The following is a 23,201-nucleotide window of genomic DNA, read 5'->3' on the forward strand; positions in this document are numbered from 1 at the left end:
TTTACGCCAGACGCGCGTTTCGTCAACAATAGACTTATCAGTGACGCTCGAATCTAAAAAAGTCATAAAAAACATCCAAGTAAAGTTTGAAGTTGAAGAGCATTGAGAACCAAAATTCCTACAAGTTTTGCCAAATATAACTAAGGTCATCTATTCCTGGGGGTAGAAAATCCTTAGTATTTCAAAAATTTCAAAAGTTTTGTAAACAGTTAATTCCTAATTTTGTAACACCTTTCGATAATTCATATCATTGTCTTGCTTGTCCCAAACATACGACCTAATTATGATTGTCGACTCATTAGTATTTCAAAAATTCAAAAGTTTTGTAAACAGTTATTTCCAAAATTGTAACACCTTTCGCTAATTCATATTATTGTCTTGTTTGTCCCAAACATACGACATGATAATGATTGTCGGCCGATTAGATAACAATTTCTTTTTGTATTAAGCTTGACATTATTTTTTAAGTCTAGCAATTTTACAGTCGGTATGTAAATGACTCGAAGTTGAATTCGTATATGTTGTCTGACAATGATTAAGTTTTGTTTACCACATTTTCATGATTAATAAACTGCATTAATCAAATTATTAAAATATCTAATAACGTCGCTTTATGTATATTTTTTTTTGTGTGTATAGAATCATGGCAGTATTCACCTTTAAGCTCATTAAATCAGTATTATTTTTTGTGATCAAAATCAATCCAGTCAACGCTTTTAAATGTGAAACTGAAAAACAATTCGATTATTCTGTACATTTCACATTATGAAAATAATTGACAGTTTAGCGCACTACAAATCTTAAAAGATTTGCCTAAAGCCTAGCTCTACCTCCAAACACTTGATTGGTCTTGATTGTATTTATTTTTTTCACTGCTACTAGATTATTTGCCAAAACAATATGTATCTTTTGTGATCTCATTGTTATGTATATGACTTTGGTATGTTGTTATGAAAATATAATTGACAAGCTTATTAACATTGCGTCGTTTGTTTTCTCTTATTTTTGAGTGTAAATTCACATTGCGATAAGACGTGTCACGGTACTTGTCTATCCCATATTCATGTATTTGGTTTTGATGTTATATTTGTTATTCTCGTGGGATTTTGTCTGATGCTTGGTCCGTTTCTGTGTGTGTTACATTGTAGTGTTGTGTCGTTGTTCACCTCTTATGTTTGGTGCGTTTCCCTCAGTTCTAGTTTGTTACCCCGATTTTGTTTTTTGTCCATGGATTTATGAGTTTGAACAACGGTATACTACTGTTGCCTTTATTTATCCAAAACACTGTTCTTGTCCTATACAATAGCCACGAGGTTCGCAAAACACTGACAACTTGGACAAAATTATATAAAAAAATTCAATTGTATACCATAAAAATGTGTACATAAAATATCCGGATTTATTGTTTAAGTAGACTTAAGTGTAACTTCCTTTGTACCTTTTCATTTAAAACTGTGACTGATATACTATGAAATATAAACATACTCCAGCTCAAGGCAAAATCATTCATCAAATGTATTTTAGGTCGCGATATCATATCCTTATATCGTACATTAAACAATTGATAAATCGAGTGGACAAAGACATGAAAAATGCCAGGTCTGATCCTACTTCCCTTCTGAAGCATAGCTGATGAATTTGGTTTAAAAACTATGGAATGTACCTTGTACAATAACTATCGAAAATTTTCAAACTATCGGCAAATACGAAGTAGCTACACGGTAGATTTCAAATTATCCTACATTCTACATCTCGAAATCACAAAGCTGCAGAACATATAAAATCATTCCATTTCATGGAAAAATTTCTACCCATGGAGCGTCTTTGAGATGAAAAGACATAATGATAGACGATGTCAGCAGTTGCTAATCCTGCTTTAACCGATGTCGACGTAAGAAAACACAAAACAATAAATCCAAACAAAAAATTAACCAGGTGCTCCGCAGGGCGCAGCTTTATACGACCGCCGTGGTCGAACCCTGAACAATTGGGGCAAATTTGGTCACAATATTCAAGCTTGATACTGTCTAGATTTGGATTGTGATAAAAAATTTGACATAATATAGGTTTTGTCACAAAATAAATGTGGTCAGATCTAACAAATTTATTGCACAATACTGTACAATTGAAGATTTCTTCTTGAAAATTTCAAATTTCGAAATTTGAAAATTTTTGAAAAAAAGGAATCCTTTAAAAAAATCAAAAACAACCCCACCCCCACTTAATGAAACCCCGCTTGGGGCAATAACCTTTAAATTCAATCCCATCCTTTCCTTTGTAGTGTGGAACATTGTAGTACAATTTCAGAGAGATCCATACACTTAAACACAAGTTATTGTCTGGAAACTAGAAAAAATGCTTGTTTTGGCCCCTTGTTGGCCCTTAATTCCTAAACTTTGGCCCCATAACCCCTAAAATGAATCCAAACCTTCTGCTTGTGGTTTTAAACATTGTGGTACAATTTCAGAGCAATTGAAATACTTATACACAAGTTATTATCCTGAAACTAGAAAAATGCTTGTTTTGGGCCCCTTTTGGCCCCCAATTCCTAAACAGTTGGGACCATCATCCCCAAAATCAATCCCAACCTTTCTTTTGTGGGATTGAACCTTCTGTTAAAATTTCATAAAGATCTATACACTTAAACTAAAGTTATTGTACGGAAACCAATGTCTTCGGACGACGCAGACGACGACGGCGATGACGTCATACCATTATACGATCCCAATTTTGGTCGAGTAAAAACAAAGGAACTCTAATCCGACCTTGCAACTAACCAAGCACTTGTGTCCTATCAACCGAACTTTTATGAATCTGATTTTCTTCTGTTTAGAAAATCTGTGAAAATACTAATTAAAACTCTAGTGTTTGTTGTTGACATATGACACCCCAGCAGCACTAAAATGTATTACCTTTGCGTTAAATATGACTGGATGATATGAAATAAACGTTCAAGGGGATATGAACAGGCGAGATATCAAACACACTGCCAAAACAAAATAATGGAAAGCTGGATACGATAGAAAAAGATTGTCCTGAGCATCTGACCTCTTATTCATCATCTTAAAAACCGGGCCCTTTTTAGCTAAAGGAACGTGCACATTTGTCAGTTTTTAGGGAATGTGGCCATGAAGCTTCAGAGAAGTTTTAAATAAGAACTGTGTGCAATCTGAACAACAAACTAATAGAATCGTGTGAAGAAGCCTTTTGAATCTTTAATTCTGCAATCTTTAAAAGCATCACACCGTGTGGTTTAATGTGAATTCTTTGAAAATGACCAATCAGCATGAATGATGTAGTTTTGCACCATACTTTTATCAGATTACCAGAGTTTCACTGATTTTATGTGCAGTCAATACAGTGATATTTTGAAATGAGGACCGTTTGTATAGGGTCTCAAAATTATCCATCCTATAAAATCTCAAAACATTCCAACTTTGATCTTTTGATGTATCAGAAGTCACAGATTTCATTGTCATCCAAATATAAAGGAAAATAATAAAACAAAGAAAAGAAAAGCAATTTCATATTCTTTAATAAAACAGACAATTATACAAAATTAAAAAATAAATAAGGGATGGTATGGAATTCTCTGATTATGAATAATCTCATAACATTGATTTCAATTATCCTAAAAAAAGTTCTGTTAACAACATGATTCTCCTGAATTCTCCACTTGCTAACAAACAAAAATAATATATGTTTCTTTCTAAACAAAGCACTAATTCTTGGAACATTGCAAATGTTAAATCTTTAATACCTGTGTTCTTTAATAAACCCTGATCAAAAACAAACATATTCATATACTTCTTTTTTACTCTTTTTAATACCACATCAATCACTCATACATTCATTTGTGTTAACTTAAGGAAACCTTTTAGGAAGAAATAATATACAGAATCTTTTCTAAAAGAGGAACGAAAGATACCAAAGGGACAGTCAAACTCATAAATCTAAAACAAACTAACAACGCCATGGCTAAAAATGATATCACTGTATTCTTTAAATTCATTGTCAAATAGTCTTACTAGCTACAATCACATGAACAAAGTCGTTAATTAATAACTAAACTAAATGATCATGTAAGGGAGCTTATTCAATCTAAACAATAATACCAAAACAATGATGTGTCCAATGTTACAGAAGTCAAATGCCCCACTGTTTTTCTTTTATATGTGTTTACAGTGAAAAAGAATTGAACTAGTGAGGTTTTGTCTCCAAAAAAAAAAGTTTGGTCTTTCATGTAAAGAGGTTGGTCTTCTGAGGACATTTTGTTCTGCTTGTGAAAAGATAGATCTACTGAGAACATTTTGTCCTGCTTATTATGAGACAGCCAGTAGAAGGACTGGTATTTTGAAGATTTCAAATAAAAAAAAATGGATGTTTCCAAGGATATCTGAAGAGTTGACACCTACACACATTCACTGCATACAACTATTTTGTTTTACAAACTATGACCATATAGACTAAATTTCCTTTTTTTCATTATTAATAAGACATTTAGTGCAATATATATGAATATACAGTGAGGAAATTACAAATTTCAATTGGTGCTAGTTATAAATATGAGGGAGGTGTGTTCTATTATATCTTTGTATGAAATTTAAGCAATTAACTCTATTCTTTAAACTAAACAAATACAAATTACAAAACTTAAATTAATAACTTTTCTTTTAGATATGTTTGTTTTCATATCACTTCCTGGAACTTTCTTTCCTTGTTTAATATATATAAACATCTATCTTTATCTCTGGAACTAAATGGGGCATACAAATGGTAACCAATCAAAAGAGAGATTTGTGTCAAAACCTATATTAAATCAGATATTTTACACAGAGGGACAAAATAATGTGTGCATCCATCTTGCAATTTCTGGTAAACAATCATAAACTGGATGCTCCAGGTAGTTGGTAATGATAAACTATGCACTATTTGTAATGGATTTAATAAGTAGAACTTGATCCCTAAAAGGATTTATATCATTTCATTTTTGATAATCGTAGCAGACATGTTTGGTGGCAGTGATTGGCAGTCAAGTGCAATTTTGCTAAGGTTATAAATAAAATATGTCATTCCAAAAATCTGTCTTTCCTTTAAGGTGAGCAGAATTAATGAAAAATGATGGATTTTTATGAATTTTTCTATCATGACCCCCCTTTTTATCATTTTATATGTCAATCAAGTATAAAAGGATGGTTCACAATAGGGGAAAAAAAGGTAAATTCATGAAAGACGTCAAAGATAGCAGGTATTTAACCTAATATGACCACTACATTGGCCATGTCAATATTTCTTAATTGTCATGTTTAAAAATATCACAATAAGCTTTAAGATGAGTATATAGCAAAATAAAATTAGTCTGTTGGCATGGCAACAGGTTTCTGCATTACAATTTTACATTTGATGGCTTTAAGCCTCTGTTTTGCAGGTTCAAATGTCGACTGTAATCCTAATGTTGATTCATAAAACATGGTTGCTTTATCCCATTGAGCCTAAAAAAGGGAAAAAAATACGTTAATATATAAATAATTTAATAATGAGGTTACCGAACTAATAGCAGGATGTATTATTAGTAATTTCCCATTAAATGAGGTATTACAAAATTTTATGAATTTATAAACTAAAATGTATACTAAAATGATTGATATATGACATATACTAAAAATTCAGAAATTATTTAAATCTGTTTTTTAATGCAAAAAATATCGACATAATCAAATTTTTATAATAAAAACTCTCTCCATAAATTTCAGTAGTGATATTCTTTCACTTTTTTTTTTTTTACAGTTTCATTTATTTCTTGACTAACAGTTTATTAAAAGTTTTGGACTGCATTTCTTTCAGTTTATAAAAAAAACATTAGTTAAGATAACAAGCTTGAAAATGCTCAGTTTTGACATAATTTTTATACTTATCAGATATAATAAATGCAGGAAGATATAAGTATTGACTAGGTATACAAGTGCTAGGAAAAATACAACCAACACAGCAATGGGGCATTTTGTTTGTTGTTGTTTCAGTCATTATTTCAAAAGTCCAATAATAAAGCAAGATAAATGACAAAGAATATGTTCATTTTTTTACAATATTCTGTTAAAATTGCTGTCCTTTGAAGTCACATTAGCATTTTAATGTATTTAAAAGTATACAATACCTATCAAATATAATATTCATATTAATAGTGATTTTACCCTGCCGTTTTCTGCAAGCATTTTTAAAACAACAAATGACATTGTTGGAGGGTTTTACAACCTCTTCTTCAGAAGAGATATGAGGCATAAAATACACACACATGGGAAGCCTACTCAATAAAGGCCGATTTATAAACAAAGATTTTTTTCTTATCTGTTTTTTTTTCAAACAAACTTGACAAAAAATTTCAACTTCCATCAACATTTTGAATTTGAGTTGTTGTCTCCCCTTATAGGTACTCTTCGTCTTATTTGAGTAGAACGGAAAGGAACAGGCTAAATAAATAAAAACTTCATGACAAGATTTTGATTGATAATTACCTTTACAGCATACAGATTAGCCATGGTGAAGTGACTCACAGCCACTTTATTAGCAGTATCTAGAGCTAAATTAGTGGTAAAAATGGCATCGTTTATGTAACCAGCTCGATGAAAAATATTAGCAATACTGATTAATGCTGTGTCCTGAAAATATATATATATTTTTTACTAATATAAACATAAGCTTATTCTAATATGACGTTCTTCTTTAGTTTTGAGTACAAAGTCATTTTCTAATTGCAATAGAACATGGGCTTACGTGCTTGACGTCACAATTGAAATTGCAACGTCTGATGAATTTTGAACAATGCCAGATATCAAAATGGACATTTTTGTTGGTGTTGCTCGCTAGGAAATTAAATAAAAACATTCTTAAAGTAAGTTTAAATGTTTCTGTTCTTTTTTTATTGATAAACTATTGATTTTCTACAACGTTTTTTTGTTCATCAAATCAAAATGGTGACATTTCGAGTTTCTACAATATTCATATTTGTAAACATTAAATACCTTGCTGATTTTAAAAAATGTAATGCCTACCCATGATAAAATGAGCATAGAGCATGGCATGAAAGAACTTTTTCTTAATCAATCCATGTAGGTGATTGACTGCATCATTGAAACAATGACATTTATCAATCATAGTACTAATCATATTATAAACAGATATGTCAGGATTGTTCTTGGCTTTTGAATCGTTAAAAAGACACATCTTTCTATAAAAATTTCTTTCAAAATATCTGTAAAACTAATTTCATTTTTTTACATAAATAAGGCCGTTAGTTTTCTCGTTTGAATTGTTTTACATTGTCTTGTCGGGGCCTATTATAGCTGACTATGCGGTATGGGCTTTGCTCATTGTTGAAGGCCGTACAGTGACCTATAGTTGTTAATGTCTGTGTCATTTTGGTCTTTTGTGGATAGTTGTCTCATTGGCAATCATACCACATCTTCTTTTTTATATTTAAATATATTTACCCTTTTATTTCTAGGTGCTGTTGTTAATGACAGACGTAAACAATCAATAGCTTTCTTGGCATCACCTTCTACTCTCCAATACAAAGCTGCTACATTTGTCAAGATCCAAGATGTCATATTCTGTAAAATTAAATAAACAAAATTTTCCAAGTGCTTTTCATTTTCCTTAAAAACTAATTACCATTAGCAAAAAAAAAGTGAGATGACACAACTAGAAGCTCTCAAGAGCCTGTGTCGCTCACCTGTTACTGAATTTACTGATGTCGGCCATCTTGGTTGGTAGGCGGGGTCATTGGACACTTTTTAAAAATAGATACCCTAGTAATGATTGTTGCCAAGTCTGGTTAAATTTGGCCCATAGTTTTAGAAAAGAAGATTTTTGTACAAGTTACAAAAATGATGAAAAGTTGTTCAATATTGACTATAAAGGACAATAACTCCTTAAGGGGTTCTCTGACAATTTTGGTCATGTTGACTTATTTGTAGGTCTTATTTTGCTTTCAGGTCAGGTGAGCTAAAAAATCCAGTTAAATAAGAAGATACTTTTTAAATGCATTTTCATTGTCTTTGGGAATTTTGAAAATTAAATACATTTTTCATATGAAAACCAAATACATCATAAAGCATCAAGTAAATTATAAATATTATCAATATAATCGTTTAAGATAATAACTAAAACAGTGGTACCTTTTTTAAAGCATTTGCAATCCTGGTTCCAATCACTTCCACACGTTGTGCTGGCTCTCCTCCAAGTTTTTGTAACACCTAAAAGAGATTTTTTCCATGTGATCAATTGTTCGTGAGGTTACTGATATCCAAAAAGAAAATTACTATTTGGTAGGGTTAAACAATTTTTTAAATCACAATCGTCAATCTTTTGAGGTTTAACACAATTAAAACCATGAAAATATAAAACTGTAAATTCAGAAATTATTGCGATTTTGTGATTTTTAGACTAAAATGCGATTTTAATTTTGGCGATATTGAGAAAAAATCCTATTTAATTCATATAAAAATTTCAAAATGTGAGTATAAATTATTGCGAATATTACCCTGTCACATTTTTTGCAATAATAAAAACAGTGAAATAATTTCTGAATTTACAGTAAATAATACAAGGTGTCAAGATAGTATTCAGTAATTTAGAAATTTTATTCATTGTATATCTAGAAACAATCAAAATTTTATTTCTGGTAACATTGAATACTGCCACCTGCCAGTAGTGAATATAATATGGTGCAGTAATGACAGAAAATCCTACATGTACTTGGCAAACACGTACCAACTGAGCCTCTTCATGGGATTTTTGACTATGTGATTACTGGGTTGTTTATATAGTGATTATTTGATACCAGATCAAATATTTCATGTTTATTTGATTATTTGATCTTGTTTAAAAAAAAATCAATGATTATGTGATTATACTGACAAAATATTTGTGATTTTTTTATAACTTGGATAACCCTCTGAGGGGCCTCACAACTAAGGCTAACTAGGATTAATCTACAGTATTAGAAGCAGTACTGTATTTATTACCTCTCTAAGTCCTGACTCAGGCTGGTATTGAAGGTTGTCTCTGTTAATCATTCCGGGTAAGTTATCTAATTCTAAACTGCTAGAGAATTCTGTCATACAAACAGGCTCTTCATAGTATCGCCGAATAACTGTCTCAAAATCTATATGCTTCCTTAAACTGAAATTATAAAAAAGAAAAAAAGTGTTAAATTTTTAGACATTGTGAAATGGATGGAGAGTTGTCTCTTTGGCACTCATATCACACATCTTCTTATTTGTATTCATATATCTAACTGTAAACTACAGTCAATTCAATATAAAGGTATTCTTATTCAAAAGGTTGCCTCCCTTTTTTAAATTTATGTTCTCTGTACACATTATTGACCTTTAAGTACAAGTTTGACTGATCTCAAATTTTTTTTTGTCAACAGTACTCACAAGGGGGTCTCAACATACATAATCAATATTTTCATTCCATTGACTTTATTTGGGCACAATAATACAGTAGCCAGAGATCTGCAATTTTTACCAGGGGTTTAAATTTGCTAGTTATCCAATTAAGGAAATATAACAATAAAGATGTCTCAGGAATTCTTGCTCCAGAATATAATACTTACTCCACTTGTTTAGCTGTGACTGACAGGAAAGTACTGGTAAACTCACTAAACTTTATGTTTGGAAGGTTGTTACAATCCATAGTGGTGGGCGTGGCCATATGGTATCTCTGTCCAATCTGATAGCTTGTATCTGAAACAGACAAATAAGTTTAAATCAAGAAGGTGTGGCCATATGATATCTTTGTCCAATCTGATAGATTGTATCTGAAACGGACAAACAATATGTTTTGAATAATCTGGATGTAACAATGTATTAAAGCTGTCCATCTTTATGAAAGACAAATAAAAAGCCAAATCTTTTAAAAGAGGGGTTGGTGTGATGACTTTATGTTTTAATCAGAGCTTGCATCTGAGCGTCAATCTGACTTCTAGTTCCTTAACAAGTATGTCCTAGGTTAAAATAAGAGATGAGATCTCTCAATTACATAAACTAAATGTACATGTCCCCATTTAGGACCCAGTATTTCAACAGTTTCAGTTTTTTATGTTTTGGACTTCAAAAAGGCCTTCGTTCTGTTTTTTTTTACATTTGATTTCCCTACAGCTCTAAAATGTTGTTTTTCACTTGTTCAGTTGATTGATAGACTCTTATTAATTTTGCATTTCCCCTTTTGGATATTTCCCTTGGATATGGGTACTGTATTTTTGTTATATATATGTTCTTCTGAATTTGAAGAAATAACAGAACTGGTACCTGGTAGTTCTGAATCTGGTAACTGTTCTACTGGTTCCATTTTTACTTCTTTCCCATCATGTATATTTGGTTCCTGTGGGTTTTTAGATCTACTCTGTCTACGTTTAGTTTCTTTTATAACTTCAGGACCTTCAGGAGCTTTTGCAGCTTTCTTTTCATCTTTTTCTTTAGCTTGTTTAGAAGCACATTTACTATTCAAATGCTGCAGCAGAGCAGATTCTAAATTCGCAAGTCCTTCCTTGTGCTTATCAAATTCTTCCAACTAAAAATAGATAGAAAGAACATGCAATAATTAAACTTTGATATAAAATTACAAGCATTAATCTCCTTATTTTCTATAAATATATGGGTATAACCATAAATTAAGCAACAAAATGGCAGAACTTGAGCAATTTATAACTTGTTTCAGTCTACCAGTTTTATTCAAAAGTGCCAAAACAAGGTAAGGGTCAACCAAGACGGAGGTCAACCAAGATGGAGGTCAACCAAGACGGAGGTTCTGCGTGTCATGAAACTTTTAATGAAATTACCCATGATTCTTTAGATTCTGAAACGGCTAATTGCTAATTGTTCCATATGAGTTGTTTAAAAATTCTTTAAAGATGATATATGATTTAGTTGAATGTTCCTTGAGGTTTTCTGTCAACCAATATACCAAAGTAAAAAAAAGGTCATATAATTGGTAATGCGAGTCCAGAAGAAACTGATTAAAGCGAGCAAAGGCCACATGTATATATAGGTAGACAGCTATTAAAAGCTTTGACATGATAAAATGTGAAACAAGGCAGTTCTCTGTCCTCGTCAGTATAACACTCTAGATCTGGGTCAAGGGAGATAATTTATAAAAGTAATACAGTGTAGTCAAATTCCTCATTTTTTTGCTTCTTAATCACTCTCATGATAGGTTAATATCAGCAATGTCTTGGACAAAAGAAAATCAGTGCAGATAAATTACTTTTAAAATATTCTGCATTTCTAAGAAGCTTACACTATATTTATAACAATGGCTGACACAATCGTATTTATGATTCTAAAGGGTTATGTCCCTTACCTAACAGCTATGTCTACCAAAAAAGGTAATATGACATTAAAGTTGTCAATAAATCATGTTTCTTAAATAATTCTAATGAGCAAGGCATCTTCTAATCTTATACTTTTTTTTTCATTCAGTTTGATTGGATTTTTCTTTTTACAGCATTACTAAATATTCTAGGCATAAAAGGTTATCCAAAACTCATCATGATTTGCATCTCATCAAATTTTTAATCATTCCGTTTTTCAAAAACAAGTAATGGTATCTTATAAAATTTTATCTGCAGTTTTAAGGTGGTACCTAACACTACAGGGAGATAACTCTGTAAAATCAGCAGAACGTTTTAATGACGTTGTGTTGTTAAGGGAATATTAAGCTTCTCAATGATCAAAATAAGTTTTTGTCAAACTGCTATATAACCAGTGTAATTTTTCTGATTAAACGGTTGGTTCAAAGTTTTTGAAATTTTTATATTTTTGTCAAAGGGTCAAACTGAATACTTTGTCAAAATTTAAAGAAAATTAAACGAGCCAAATTAATTTTAGTTCAGGTGTTAGGTACCACCTTAAGTCATTGATATGTTTCTCTTATACAACACTTTGTTCATAAACTCACCTTTATTCCAATGTCAGCATAAAAATGAAAACATTTCAAAACAAAACAAATAGAAGTCAAACATTGCCTTTGTATTAATACTTATTATGTTTGACCAACTATGTAATTGATATACCATGAGCGTTAACCATTTATTGTTGATGAGTTTGTGCTAATAAAATATTTGTATTTGTATAATATCTGATAATATCTGAATATTTGTAGACATATTTTGCAGCAAGTGTATATAGTACTCTGCACATGAAAGAAACAAAGAGGTTTTGAAATCTGAGACGTCATGTACAATGAACCAAAGTGAGGCTGGAATAACCACGCGGATGAAATTCTTTGAAAGGGGCACCAGGGGGTAATAACAGCTATAAACTATAATTATATACATAATTGCCAATAGTACACAGTTGATAATTTAACATAAACACCGTGCATCATCGTACAGCAGATATAGGTACTAACCAAGCGGGCGTGAGCGATTTTGATCTTACACGGTAATGAAAAATCTTTGTTTTGTTCACATAATAACAATTTGTACTTCAATCTAAATATAATTGCTGTTTAAAGAAATGATTTGGCCGTAGGTTGATAGTAAGAGATGTCTCATTATTTTCCGAAAACAAGAGGGATTACTAAAAGCATGTGCAAATACTTGTAAAAGAAGTTGGCCCATGTCTCATCCGATATAATTCTATATTCATTGCAACTGTTTTTCTGATAGAAGGTCAATGTGCGTGTGTAATAAGTATAGCTGTTTCAATAATTGGCATTGAAATCTTTCATACATATGTTATTTTTCGATATTTTATCCCCAAAGAAGCATTGTGTACGGTGTTTAGCTGACCACATAAATCCTTATGTACGGTGCATAGTTAAGATGTTGTACATCATACACAAAAACTTTATTTTCATACTCGTGTATTACCCAAAAAGTTTCAAGGAATGAGTAATTACAGATAGGTTTATGATTAATAACTATTACTTTTGCCCTGTATTAGCTTTCTTTCAGATAAAACATGTAAATGTCTCAACAACTGTATCGAAATTGAAAGTTGGTATTGACATTCACAACTATTTGCGCATGAAGAAGTTAATTGTTCTTATTAGAATATCAAAGTTGTTTTATGAATAGGAAAAAAACTATGCAAAAATTATTTGTGAGCAGGAATTTCAAATGTTGAGAAATGCACATTGAATATTGATAAAGCAAACCAAAGATTTTCGGTACCGTGTAAGGTTAAAATCGATCATGCCCGCTTGATAAGTACCTATATGCGGTGATAAATAAGCCAAATTTGTGAGTAAAACTTAACCATAACTTGAAGATTTTCACTTCAGTAAAGTGGCATGTTAGGCAAAAAAACATCATATACCACTTTTGAAGTCCTTGATTTGTCTTAACCTCTGATTATATCTAAAATTGTCTCCCTGCCAGGCAGACAGGTAAATCTTGCAATCAGTCCATTCACCAAATATAGTTGTCCTATTGCTTATAGTATCTGCTAAACAGATAAAACCATGAAAAAAGGAAACTGAACAATAACTAACCATAAAATAAGGTCAAGGTCATATGACAACTGCAACAACATGTATCTCTTACAATCATTCAACATACCAAATATAATTGACCTATTAATCACAATAAGTAAGAGTTTTTTTTATCAGTCACTGAACTATGGAAAATATGACAAAGAGAAACTTCATGACTTAAGAAGTATATATATATATTTTTAAACATGTCTGAATAGTATTCCTAAGCCTTGCATTCTAGAGACAAACCAGAAATCAAGAATAGCAACTCCTTCCAAAATGGCCATCTCTTTTATTTTCCAAATAGAGATAAAAAAAAAACAACATAAAACATGTAATAAAAAAATATTTACTGATCATTTTCTGTTTACAAAAAAAGCAAGGAAGAACAAAATTAGTAACATGGCACATGAGTTCAACATTGTTCAAAGGTCATGACCTTTCAAAAATCACATGACTTGACATAAATGAGTGACTAAGAGTGCTTCCACAAATGCTGATCTTTCATCAAAATAGAACTGCAAAGGTATAATGGTATATATCTACTTCTTGTATTAGCAATACTATAGATTCATTTATTAATCGTGAGTTGATAAGATTTTCGAAAAATATAAATAAAATAAAAAATGTAAACTTTTTGGGTCAATTATTCAACATTCAAACAGTTTTTAGAGTTAAAAGATGTATTATATCATAGTTATAAAATCTTAAGTCTCTGTGTTGTAAAAGGTCATGACCTTCTCTGAAATCACATGGTACAAATATTTTAATTACAAATGTTATTATGATTCTTAATCTGAAAATAGATTTAACATGATAGAAGACACTAACAGTTCTATCTGAACAAATTAAACATTAAGTTAAAAAAATTTGGAAATATCACTTAACTTAAGAACCAATCAATTGAGCCATGATTGTGAGATTGTCTTTTTTCAGGTGATTGTTGGTTTCCCAATACATATATTTACTCTAAGAGTAATATTCATTTTAACAAACAAACAAAAACGTGGCTCCCTTTTAAGACAATTAAGAATGATGTTTTAATAGTCAGATAATTTCTTTTGAGATTTTTGTTTTATCATTTTTAAATTTAACATAGCTTTTATCCCCATGATAGTTATAAAGATCAAGATATAATCATGATAGAGTGGGGTGCTCATTTTCGCCACATCTTTTCGGGTTTTCTACAGTTTAAGTTCAGGTCTAAACATTTTCTAAGTATACTGATATTTCTATATGAAGATAACTTCAAATGCAAAATATTCTTAAGCTTGAAAACGTGTTTGTTTGAAAATAATCATCTGAAAATATAGATTAAAAGGTGTTTGAAATTTCCTGATGTTTTGTCAATGGGGGACACATATTCCCGTTTTTTCACATCTATTTAAAACCAAATAACCGCAGCTTCAAACGATATTTATCAATTCCATTATAGATGAATAGCAGACATTTCAAATGTGTAAAAAACTGAAATTTAGGGCATTCAGTCAAAGAATTATACTTAGAAATACTTTTTTGAAATTGTGTTTTTCATTCAGGAAATTGGCCGAAAATCCTTGTATGTTTTTCGGTCCTTTGCAGTAAGTGCTAAAATTTGGTCCAAGTGTAAAACGTAATCCTATTTGTTATAATTATATAATTTACAGGCATATTTCTTCCATTTCACCCATCCTTTGAAGTTTTTACACCTCAAAATCATAAAACGGCGAAATTGTGTCCCCGGCGAATATGAGCGCCCCACTCTAACGTTAAAATAATTTTTTGATAAAATTTCCTTTCAGTGGTTTATAGGAAGTAAGTAAGTAAGTGAATTTTATTTATAGTTGGACATGATAATAAATAGCTATAATGGTTTACTTTTATAAATTGTTATTTGGATGGAGAGTTGTCTCATTGGCACTCATACCACATCTTTCTATATCTATATAATCTGCTCACAAACATGTTGGCCCGGTATACCGGTACGTAAAATGGAAACAATTGTTTTTGAACAGAATTTTGAAGAGAGTAGTTTTAGTTGACCAAGAATGTTATAGTCATTGACAACAGATCAACACAACTAGTTGACAATGGTATTCCATTATCAAAACTTTCCTATATATTTAATGTAAAATAATTATTAAAAAAAAAAAAAAATGATGGAAGGAGAATTTCAAAGTTTTTTAACCTCATATTTGTTCAATAATTAATTAAAATTTCAGTGAAACAATTCACTTAACTTAAACTTTGACACCTTACTGTAAAATACGAAAAATATGCAGAATTTGTCAAAACCCAAAAATCAAGTATCCACAGAAATTAAGCAAATTTTCCTCAAACAACAAAAATTAGTTTCCATGAACAATATTGAATCCACAGTAGGCCAATTTTCAAGGTAACAATGTATGTACTCTACCATCTCATTTATAACAATAAAAATACCGATTTTTGGCCAACATATACACATTTAAGTTACTGTAAACCAACTTATTTTTACAAGCGATTTATTTTTCGTGACTTTTGCGAGAAGCAAAATAATGTGAATATAAATCGTCGCGAAAATGTAAAACTTAGATCCTTCCTTATTTTACTACACCAAACATTTTTTAAAATTGTGAAATTAAATCTCCGTGAAATGAGATAGTAAGGGCTAAACGCCAAATAAAGTATCCGCGAAAATAAGTTGGTTTACAGTATACCGCAATAAATATCTTTTCAGTGATGATTGTTGCCAAAATGTTTTAAAATCCAAATTTAACAACAAAATTGAAGAGGTGATGATGATACAAAAAATTACTAAAAGTATAGCAAAAGCTGAGAAAGTACTCAGAAATAAAATTGAAGGAGATATATTCCTTCTTTTCAAATAAATTCAAGAAATTTTGTAACATCAAATTTTTATATCACAATATCCATATTTTCATGCCCAAGTACTAGCTACTGGTCTGGTGGTACCCTCTATGACAAACAGTTCGCCAGCAGAGGTAGTGACAGTAATAACATTAAAAATTGCAATTTAACTGCACTGTAATTAAAATTTGTCCTGATTTTTTTTCTGACTTACATATTCTTGTAACACCTTCTTGTGAAAATGGCAGTACATAAATTGTTCCCTCTCAATATTTTAAAGAAAGAATCAGTCTTCATGTGGAAAAACAAAGTCAAAGGAATGTAACTCTCTTAAATTTTTAAATATGAAGAGAAGGAATTTTAATAGGCACAATGCTTAGAAAAAAAAGATAAATTTATTTGAAATATTAATCATAGTAAAAAAAGTAAATTATATAAATATTGTCATTTTGAAACTCTTCTTTTAATTATTGATCCTCTGCTAAAAATACATATAAAATCAATTTACAAATCTGAAGTCTAAGAAGTTTTTTTTAGAAGACTTTACAAAACTGAAGTCTTATAGAATTTTTTTTTAGAAGAATTTAAGAAACTGAAGTCCAGAAATATTTAAAGAACTTATTGAGAATGAATGGCATAAAACATCATAGAAGCATGTAACATATCCCATAATTCATAGCCAAACATGGCATCTAGTTGAAAAACAAAGACAATAAAAAAGTAATAATAATAAAAAATAAATCTAAAACAATCTCACATTACAACAGTAGTTCATACCTGTCAATCAAAAAGATCAAATGTTTCAGTTCAAAGGTTAAAGTTTTCTTTAGAATTTTGAGTTTTTTTGGTTTTGAATTTTCTTGACAATTTTTTACCTTTCTGATTTTTTTTTCCCTTTTAAAATTGCAAGCTCATGTAAATTTACAGCCAAGAACAGTTCCGGCTTGTATAATTAAAGACAATGTAGACTAAAATCAATTGGAAAAAAAAATCCTTTTGTATATAACTTTTAATATTGAAAATTTCTGGCCTCTGTGTAATGGTTCAAGTTAGACTGCTCCCGTTCCATTACAAATCATTGTTGATTGACCTATACACTATTCCTATCATTAATCTTTCTGATTTTCCTTCAAGAAATCTATTAAATCAAACTTATTTTGAATCTTCATTAATTTAGATGTATCAATTTCATTTTGGATGTAAAATGTTACTTGTGTGCTATGTATATAATGCAAAAATATCAGCAAAATTATTCCAATTATCAGTAATTTCTTATACACATACAATCGATTCTTCTTGGGTTTTTAATGTCAGAATGAACATTATTTTTCCTATCTTTTATCAACATAAAAACATTATTTAATAATAAGATTTTATAAAATTTTATAAATTGATTAGATTCAAGGTTTATAGATGAAAACAGAATTAGTAGATATAAGTAATTTTCTGTAGACAGCCATCTGCAACTTGCATTGACAGGTATGGTGAAATTATAGATAAAACATCAAAATTACCGACCCCTTTCCTATTGTTGAGGCCGCTATGAAATAAATGAATTAAAAGTATTAAATATTTGTTCAAATTGCAGATTTGCTCAATTTTCAATTACTGTATCTATAATCTATATCACAAAATATTTTTATTCCTTTTTATGTTTTACCGCATATGACAAATTCATACGTTTGTAATAAGACCTTTGGACCTTGCTCAATGAACCATTGAACTTGAAAATATTATGATCTTAAAATAATGAGTGATAAAAAATAAAAGGAATAATTTGATGAAAAAAAAATACTAGTGTCTTAAATCTATATACAGTGTATATCCCTCCATCTAGACTATATACCAAACCATTGAATAATCTAATTTTAAATACTTACATAAGTTTTGAATTCAGGTTTATCACATCCTGGTGTTTTTGTTCCGTCATTAAAAATGACACAAACATCGAAATCGACATTGACCTCATCCTTAGTCTGCATAAAGATGAACTTTTGATGTAGAACTCCATCAATGAATTCCAACTTGATGTGTGGTCTTTGGTTTCCTTGCTGCTAATAGGTAACAAAGAATTAAAAAAGAAATGAATGATAAATCAATACAACATTACACCCCAATATTAAAAAGTTTTGTCCTCAAAATTAGTTGCATAAGTAATATTTATTTGAATAATAATTTGCACCATAATACAGCAAACTAAATTAATCTACAGTTATAGTATGCAGTGTTAACTATTTGCTTTAAAAAAAGCTGACATTATTACCTTAGATTAATTTAACAAACCTATGTGATGAATATGTAAGTTTTGCAGTGCCCTTTCGTTATGCCTAGAAGTATTAATATCTACATACATTCAGTGTATCGACAACAAACATGAATGTATTTAGATATGTTTTAAATTTTGAAATTTTGAATGTTTTTTTTCACATCTAATGGCAAATTAATTGCATATTCAATCATGTTCAATATGAAACTGTTAACTTGGTATGATTATAAATCCTGCTTTGTAAAAGACCAACATGGTGATCCCAATTTTGAATATGCTAGTTCACAAAGTAACAGTATGCAGGAAGGCATGTCAACCAGGGGCGGATCCAGTCATTTTAAAAAGGGGGGGGGGGGGTTCCTAACCCAGGACAAAGGGGGGGGGGGGTTCCAATTACATGTCCCCATTCAAATGCATTGATCGTCAAAAAAAAGGGGGGTTCCAACCCCCAGAACCCCCCCTCTGGATCCGCGCCTGTCACCCTTTTACTTCTCTGACTTGCAGTCAATCAGTCTCTGGTCTATAAAGAGCTGTACGCTATGCAAAGACTAGTCCACTTTAGTTTGAAAAAAAATCTAATTTAATGTGACATATATAAAATTGCAAATTAGAAATAAAACTGTATGTGTTTTACCAGGCAGTGTTCAGAATCATATCACAATAAGAGGTTCTCAGTTTGAATATGAATATAATATTTGCCACTGGACATTAATAAAGCATTAAAATAATGGATTAATCCTGGCAGAGCATTAATCAGCAGCTGGCAAAGTTGAAAGTAGTCTTGTCTTTTTTTCATCTGTATTGTGTATTATATTTAGTGTCTTCCAAAATTTATCATATTATCAATAAACAGACCTTCATGATAAAATAAGTACAATCACAATTAAACACTGTTAAGTACCACATTCATATACAAGCTCCCCTTGAAGTTTTTATTAGCAATTACTTGAACAATTAAAAAATATGAAAAAAGAAATTCATGCAAAAAATTTAACAACAACTGTAAAATTTCTTGTATAATATATGACCAATCACCCATTCAAATAAGGCTTTCCTTTAATTTTATCCAAAGGTAGTACAGATATGACAGAAGGTTTAGAAATAAAAAATTACAAATATTATTTGCTAGGGACTTTGCCAAAAAGTACATTTCATTGTAAAATTGCTATCAGTTATTCCCCCTAAAAATGTTATTTTTTCTGAATACATTCTGTACACATGGTACAAGAAAAGTTTATCTTCATTTGTAAATATATAAATAAAGATAAACTTAAGTTAATATGTATGATACAACTATCTTTGTAAGAATGAAATTCTCAAGTCTTACAAAGAAATAAATTTCTGCTTTAAAATTTGCTTACATTAGTAAAAATTTATACAAAGCACAAGCTTTGATAGAAACAGTTACACTCCATACTACTTTCAACTCAAAATCATTAAATAGAATAGTCATAGATGTACTATAAAATACAATGAGTATTTCCTTTAGACCTGTAAACATAAAGTAATCTCTCTGAAACATTAAAACATGATGCTGGATTTATTAGAAATAACTTTCTGTCGCACTCTGAGTATTAAATTTGGTTTACCCTGATACCATAAATTAGAGCAACATTTTTTTTTGTTTTAAATTTCTCTATACCTGTATACTGTTTATAAAAATTCAGAAAACATGCAAATAAAATGAATAAAAATGAAAATTACATTACGCCATATATTCTGTTTGAGGAAATCTCTTATATTGAACTTTTTCTGAAAACAACATTATTTATCTTAGATTCTTAGTTGCTTATGATTATTCAATGCTATCATAACCATATACAGTCATTTTCAGTTTTTTTTTTTGGTACTTAAGAGGCCGCCACCTGAAAGTCCTGCAAGTGGCGAATTTATGCCAGGCACTGTCAAAATTTTAAAGCCATGCATGTCCCATTTAAACCTAATGCAAACATTTGTAAAACAGGATATTATTTTGAAGAGTATTCCGCTCAAATCACTGCCAGGGGCTGTCTGAAACTTGCAGTTAGGTGAGAGTTATTTTGCTCCGTGTTGAAGGCCTAACTGTGACATTGAGATGAAGAACAGTAATAAAAGCACTGGTTCCACTGCTTTTTTAGTGTTATTTCCTGTACATGTACTGATTTTGTGTCATGTATTTCTATCAATATATGAAGACAAATTAATGTAAATTCAGAAATTATTGCATGCATTTATGATTGTGATTTTGTCATTTTAGACTAAAATGTAATTTAATTTTGCAATATTTTTGTTATCCTGTTTAATTCTGTATAAAAAATTTCAAAATGCGAGTTTAGATTATTGCAATTATAATCCTGTAGCATTTCACAAAAATAAAAACATTGCAATAATTTCTTAATCTACAGTAGTTTGATATTTTAGCCCATTCAAAAATTGTACAATTTAAAAAGGAATTTAAACACACATAAAATATATCTATCTAAACTATAAGCTATAACTAAAAAAAAAAGAGACACATGTTTCCTCTATTTAGTACAATACTAACTATACCTTAAAAAAAATTGAAAAAAGCCAAAGCACCTAAAGGAATTTTTTTCTTATAATTTCAGAAATATCACCCATGTAAAATATCAATACAGGTCCATCGCAAAGTGAATAATTTAGCCTTCCTCATTAATAACTGAACAGGTTATTCTGTAAATTCTACATAGAACATGCCCTCAGTGAGCAAAACATTCAAATAAGCCTTGGATTTCGGAAAACATTCCAACAAAATATGTTGAATACAAAAGCTTATTTCATTTTTCAAGGTCTTCCACTACAAAGGGTAGATGGGCACTGAAAATTTTAAGTATTGCTCACAATCTTCCCTATCCTGCTATGGGTAGGTTGAAAATTAAAGTGTAATTGGGCTACAGTTTAAGATTTACGAACAATCTTTGGCCAAAACATGGTCAAGATGACCAGATGACCTACTTCTATAAAGAAACAACAGATGAATATATAAACAGATATATATAGATATAGTGAAAACGACAGACAAAAGTAAAAAGAAAAACAACAACAGAACAACAACAGTTTGTTTACCATGCACTGTGATGTGTGCAGCGAGACCGGGCGAATGAAAAGTTTAGGAGGAGTTACTATGTGGGCTACCAAGCCAGTGTGGGTCTTCATTGGAATTAAACACTGAAATAATTTTTGTTAGAATACTGTTAATTCAGAAATTATTGCGAGAATTTATTATTGTGATTTTATCATTTCGACTAAAATGCAATTTCAATTTTTGCAATATTGAAAAATATTCTGTTTAATTCGTATACAAAATTTCAAAATTAAGAGTTTAAACTATTGCGATTATGACCCTGTCGCATTTTTCGCAATAATAAGAACATCGCAATAATTTCTAAATTTACAGTAGTCACACACATATTATCAAGATTCTAAGATACAAAATTTTGTTAGAACTGTCAAACAATTATTAGCAATATTCATAGATATAATTGTTTGTTAGAATTGGCATACAGATATTAATGAGATTCTAAATTAATGAAATAAGATCATTTTTGTTAGAAATATTACACGCAAATATTTGAGCATAGAGTCATATATAATACTTGCTAAAATTGTTACATTCGTATTCCAACAGATGCAATGCAAAGATGATTTTTGTAATAACTGACACATAATTCTTTTATAATTCAGAAATTCATTCTAGAATAATTTTAATACACATTTTAATGATTTCTATGAAGAGCTTAACACATATTTGAGGATTACTTAGAACATGTAGAATAATTGTGTAAAATCTTTTACATTAATAATTAATTCATAGAAAAACATGAATAAAGTTATGACATTATTCTAGAATCTTGTAGAATACAAAAGAATTACATGATAAAGTCAGCATATGTATGGAGAGACAACTCTTTAAATGAAGTACAAGCATCAATAAGGGGAAATAATTCTCAACAAAAAGGGAGTTAATTCATACAATTTATCAAAGTAACTCTTAACCCTTACGATGCTGAATTGTTTTAAGAAAATGTCTAATTATTGTTTATTTGCAAAAATATGCAAATTATATGCAAATGAGCTTAGCCCTGTTGCTGTAGCATATTGATTCCTTTAAATCTAATATAGGTGATCACAGGGTACAGTGGGCGGGAATTTGCCCAAAAGTTGGTCTTCAGGTGCAAAAAGCGTCAATTTTGACGATTTTTTGTCCTTTCTCTTGACCCAGAAGACCCAGGGATGCTGGAAAGGTATCCAGCTGTAGCCGGCATGTAGAGTGGACCCTGGTTAACAAATTGACCCCAACAATTATTAGGTGGGAGTGAATCTGATCTTGGTTCAGCAGTCTACAGAAGGTCATTTGGACCAAAAATTCGGAATTTCACAATTTTTTCAGATTTTTGACTTCAAATGGACCTGAAACTATGCTTATTTCAATACTAATAACGATCAGTAGTTATATGGCCGTGGGTTTGCACTATTTTTGTAAGTTTTATGCCTCTGAACTTCCTGTGTAAGACACAGATGTAAAGCCCACCCCTCCAGAAAACATAAGTATCATAAAGTGGACTTCTAAAAGTATGGAACGCCATTGGAGCCAAATAACGGTGTTTTGGGTACGCTCGTCATA

At 30.5% G+C, this 23,201-nt stretch overlaps 1 protein-coding gene across 1 annotated transcript in view; it reads right to left on the reverse strand.

Moving 5' to 3' along the window:
* Positions 1-3,518: 3,518 nt before the first annotated feature.
* Positions 3,519-23,201, reverse strand: part of LOC143083860 (tetratricopeptide repeat protein 17-like) — a 49,006-nt gene continuing 29,323 nt past the window's right edge. The window contains exons 22-30 of the mRNA XM_076260239.1: positions 20,282-20,329; positions 18,192-18,362; positions 10,314-10,575; positions 9,620-9,749; positions 9,024-9,180; positions 8,175-8,252; positions 7,488-7,607; positions 6,513-6,656; positions 3,519-5,492 (exon numbers count right to left, since the gene is read on the reverse strand). Coding sequence (XP_076116354.1) covers positions 5,355-5,492; positions 6,513-6,656; positions 7,488-7,607; positions 8,175-8,252; positions 9,024-9,180; positions 9,620-9,749; positions 10,314-10,575; positions 18,192-18,362; positions 20,282-20,329 — 1,248 coding nt within the window. The 3' untranslated portion in view covers positions 3,519-5,354. The remainder of the gene's footprint in view (positions 5,493-6,512; positions 6,657-7,487; positions 7,608-8,174; positions 8,253-9,023; positions 9,181-9,619; positions 9,750-10,313; positions 10,576-18,191; positions 18,363-20,281; positions 20,330-23,201) is intronic.

Source organism: Mytilus galloprovincialis, chromosome 7 (assembly GCF_965363235.1).
Source record: "Mytilus galloprovincialis chromosome 7, xbMytGall1.hap1.1, whole genome shotgun sequence".
Lineage (NCBI taxonomy): Eukaryota > Metazoa > Mollusca > Bivalvia > Mytilida > Mytilidae > Mytilus > Mytilus galloprovincialis.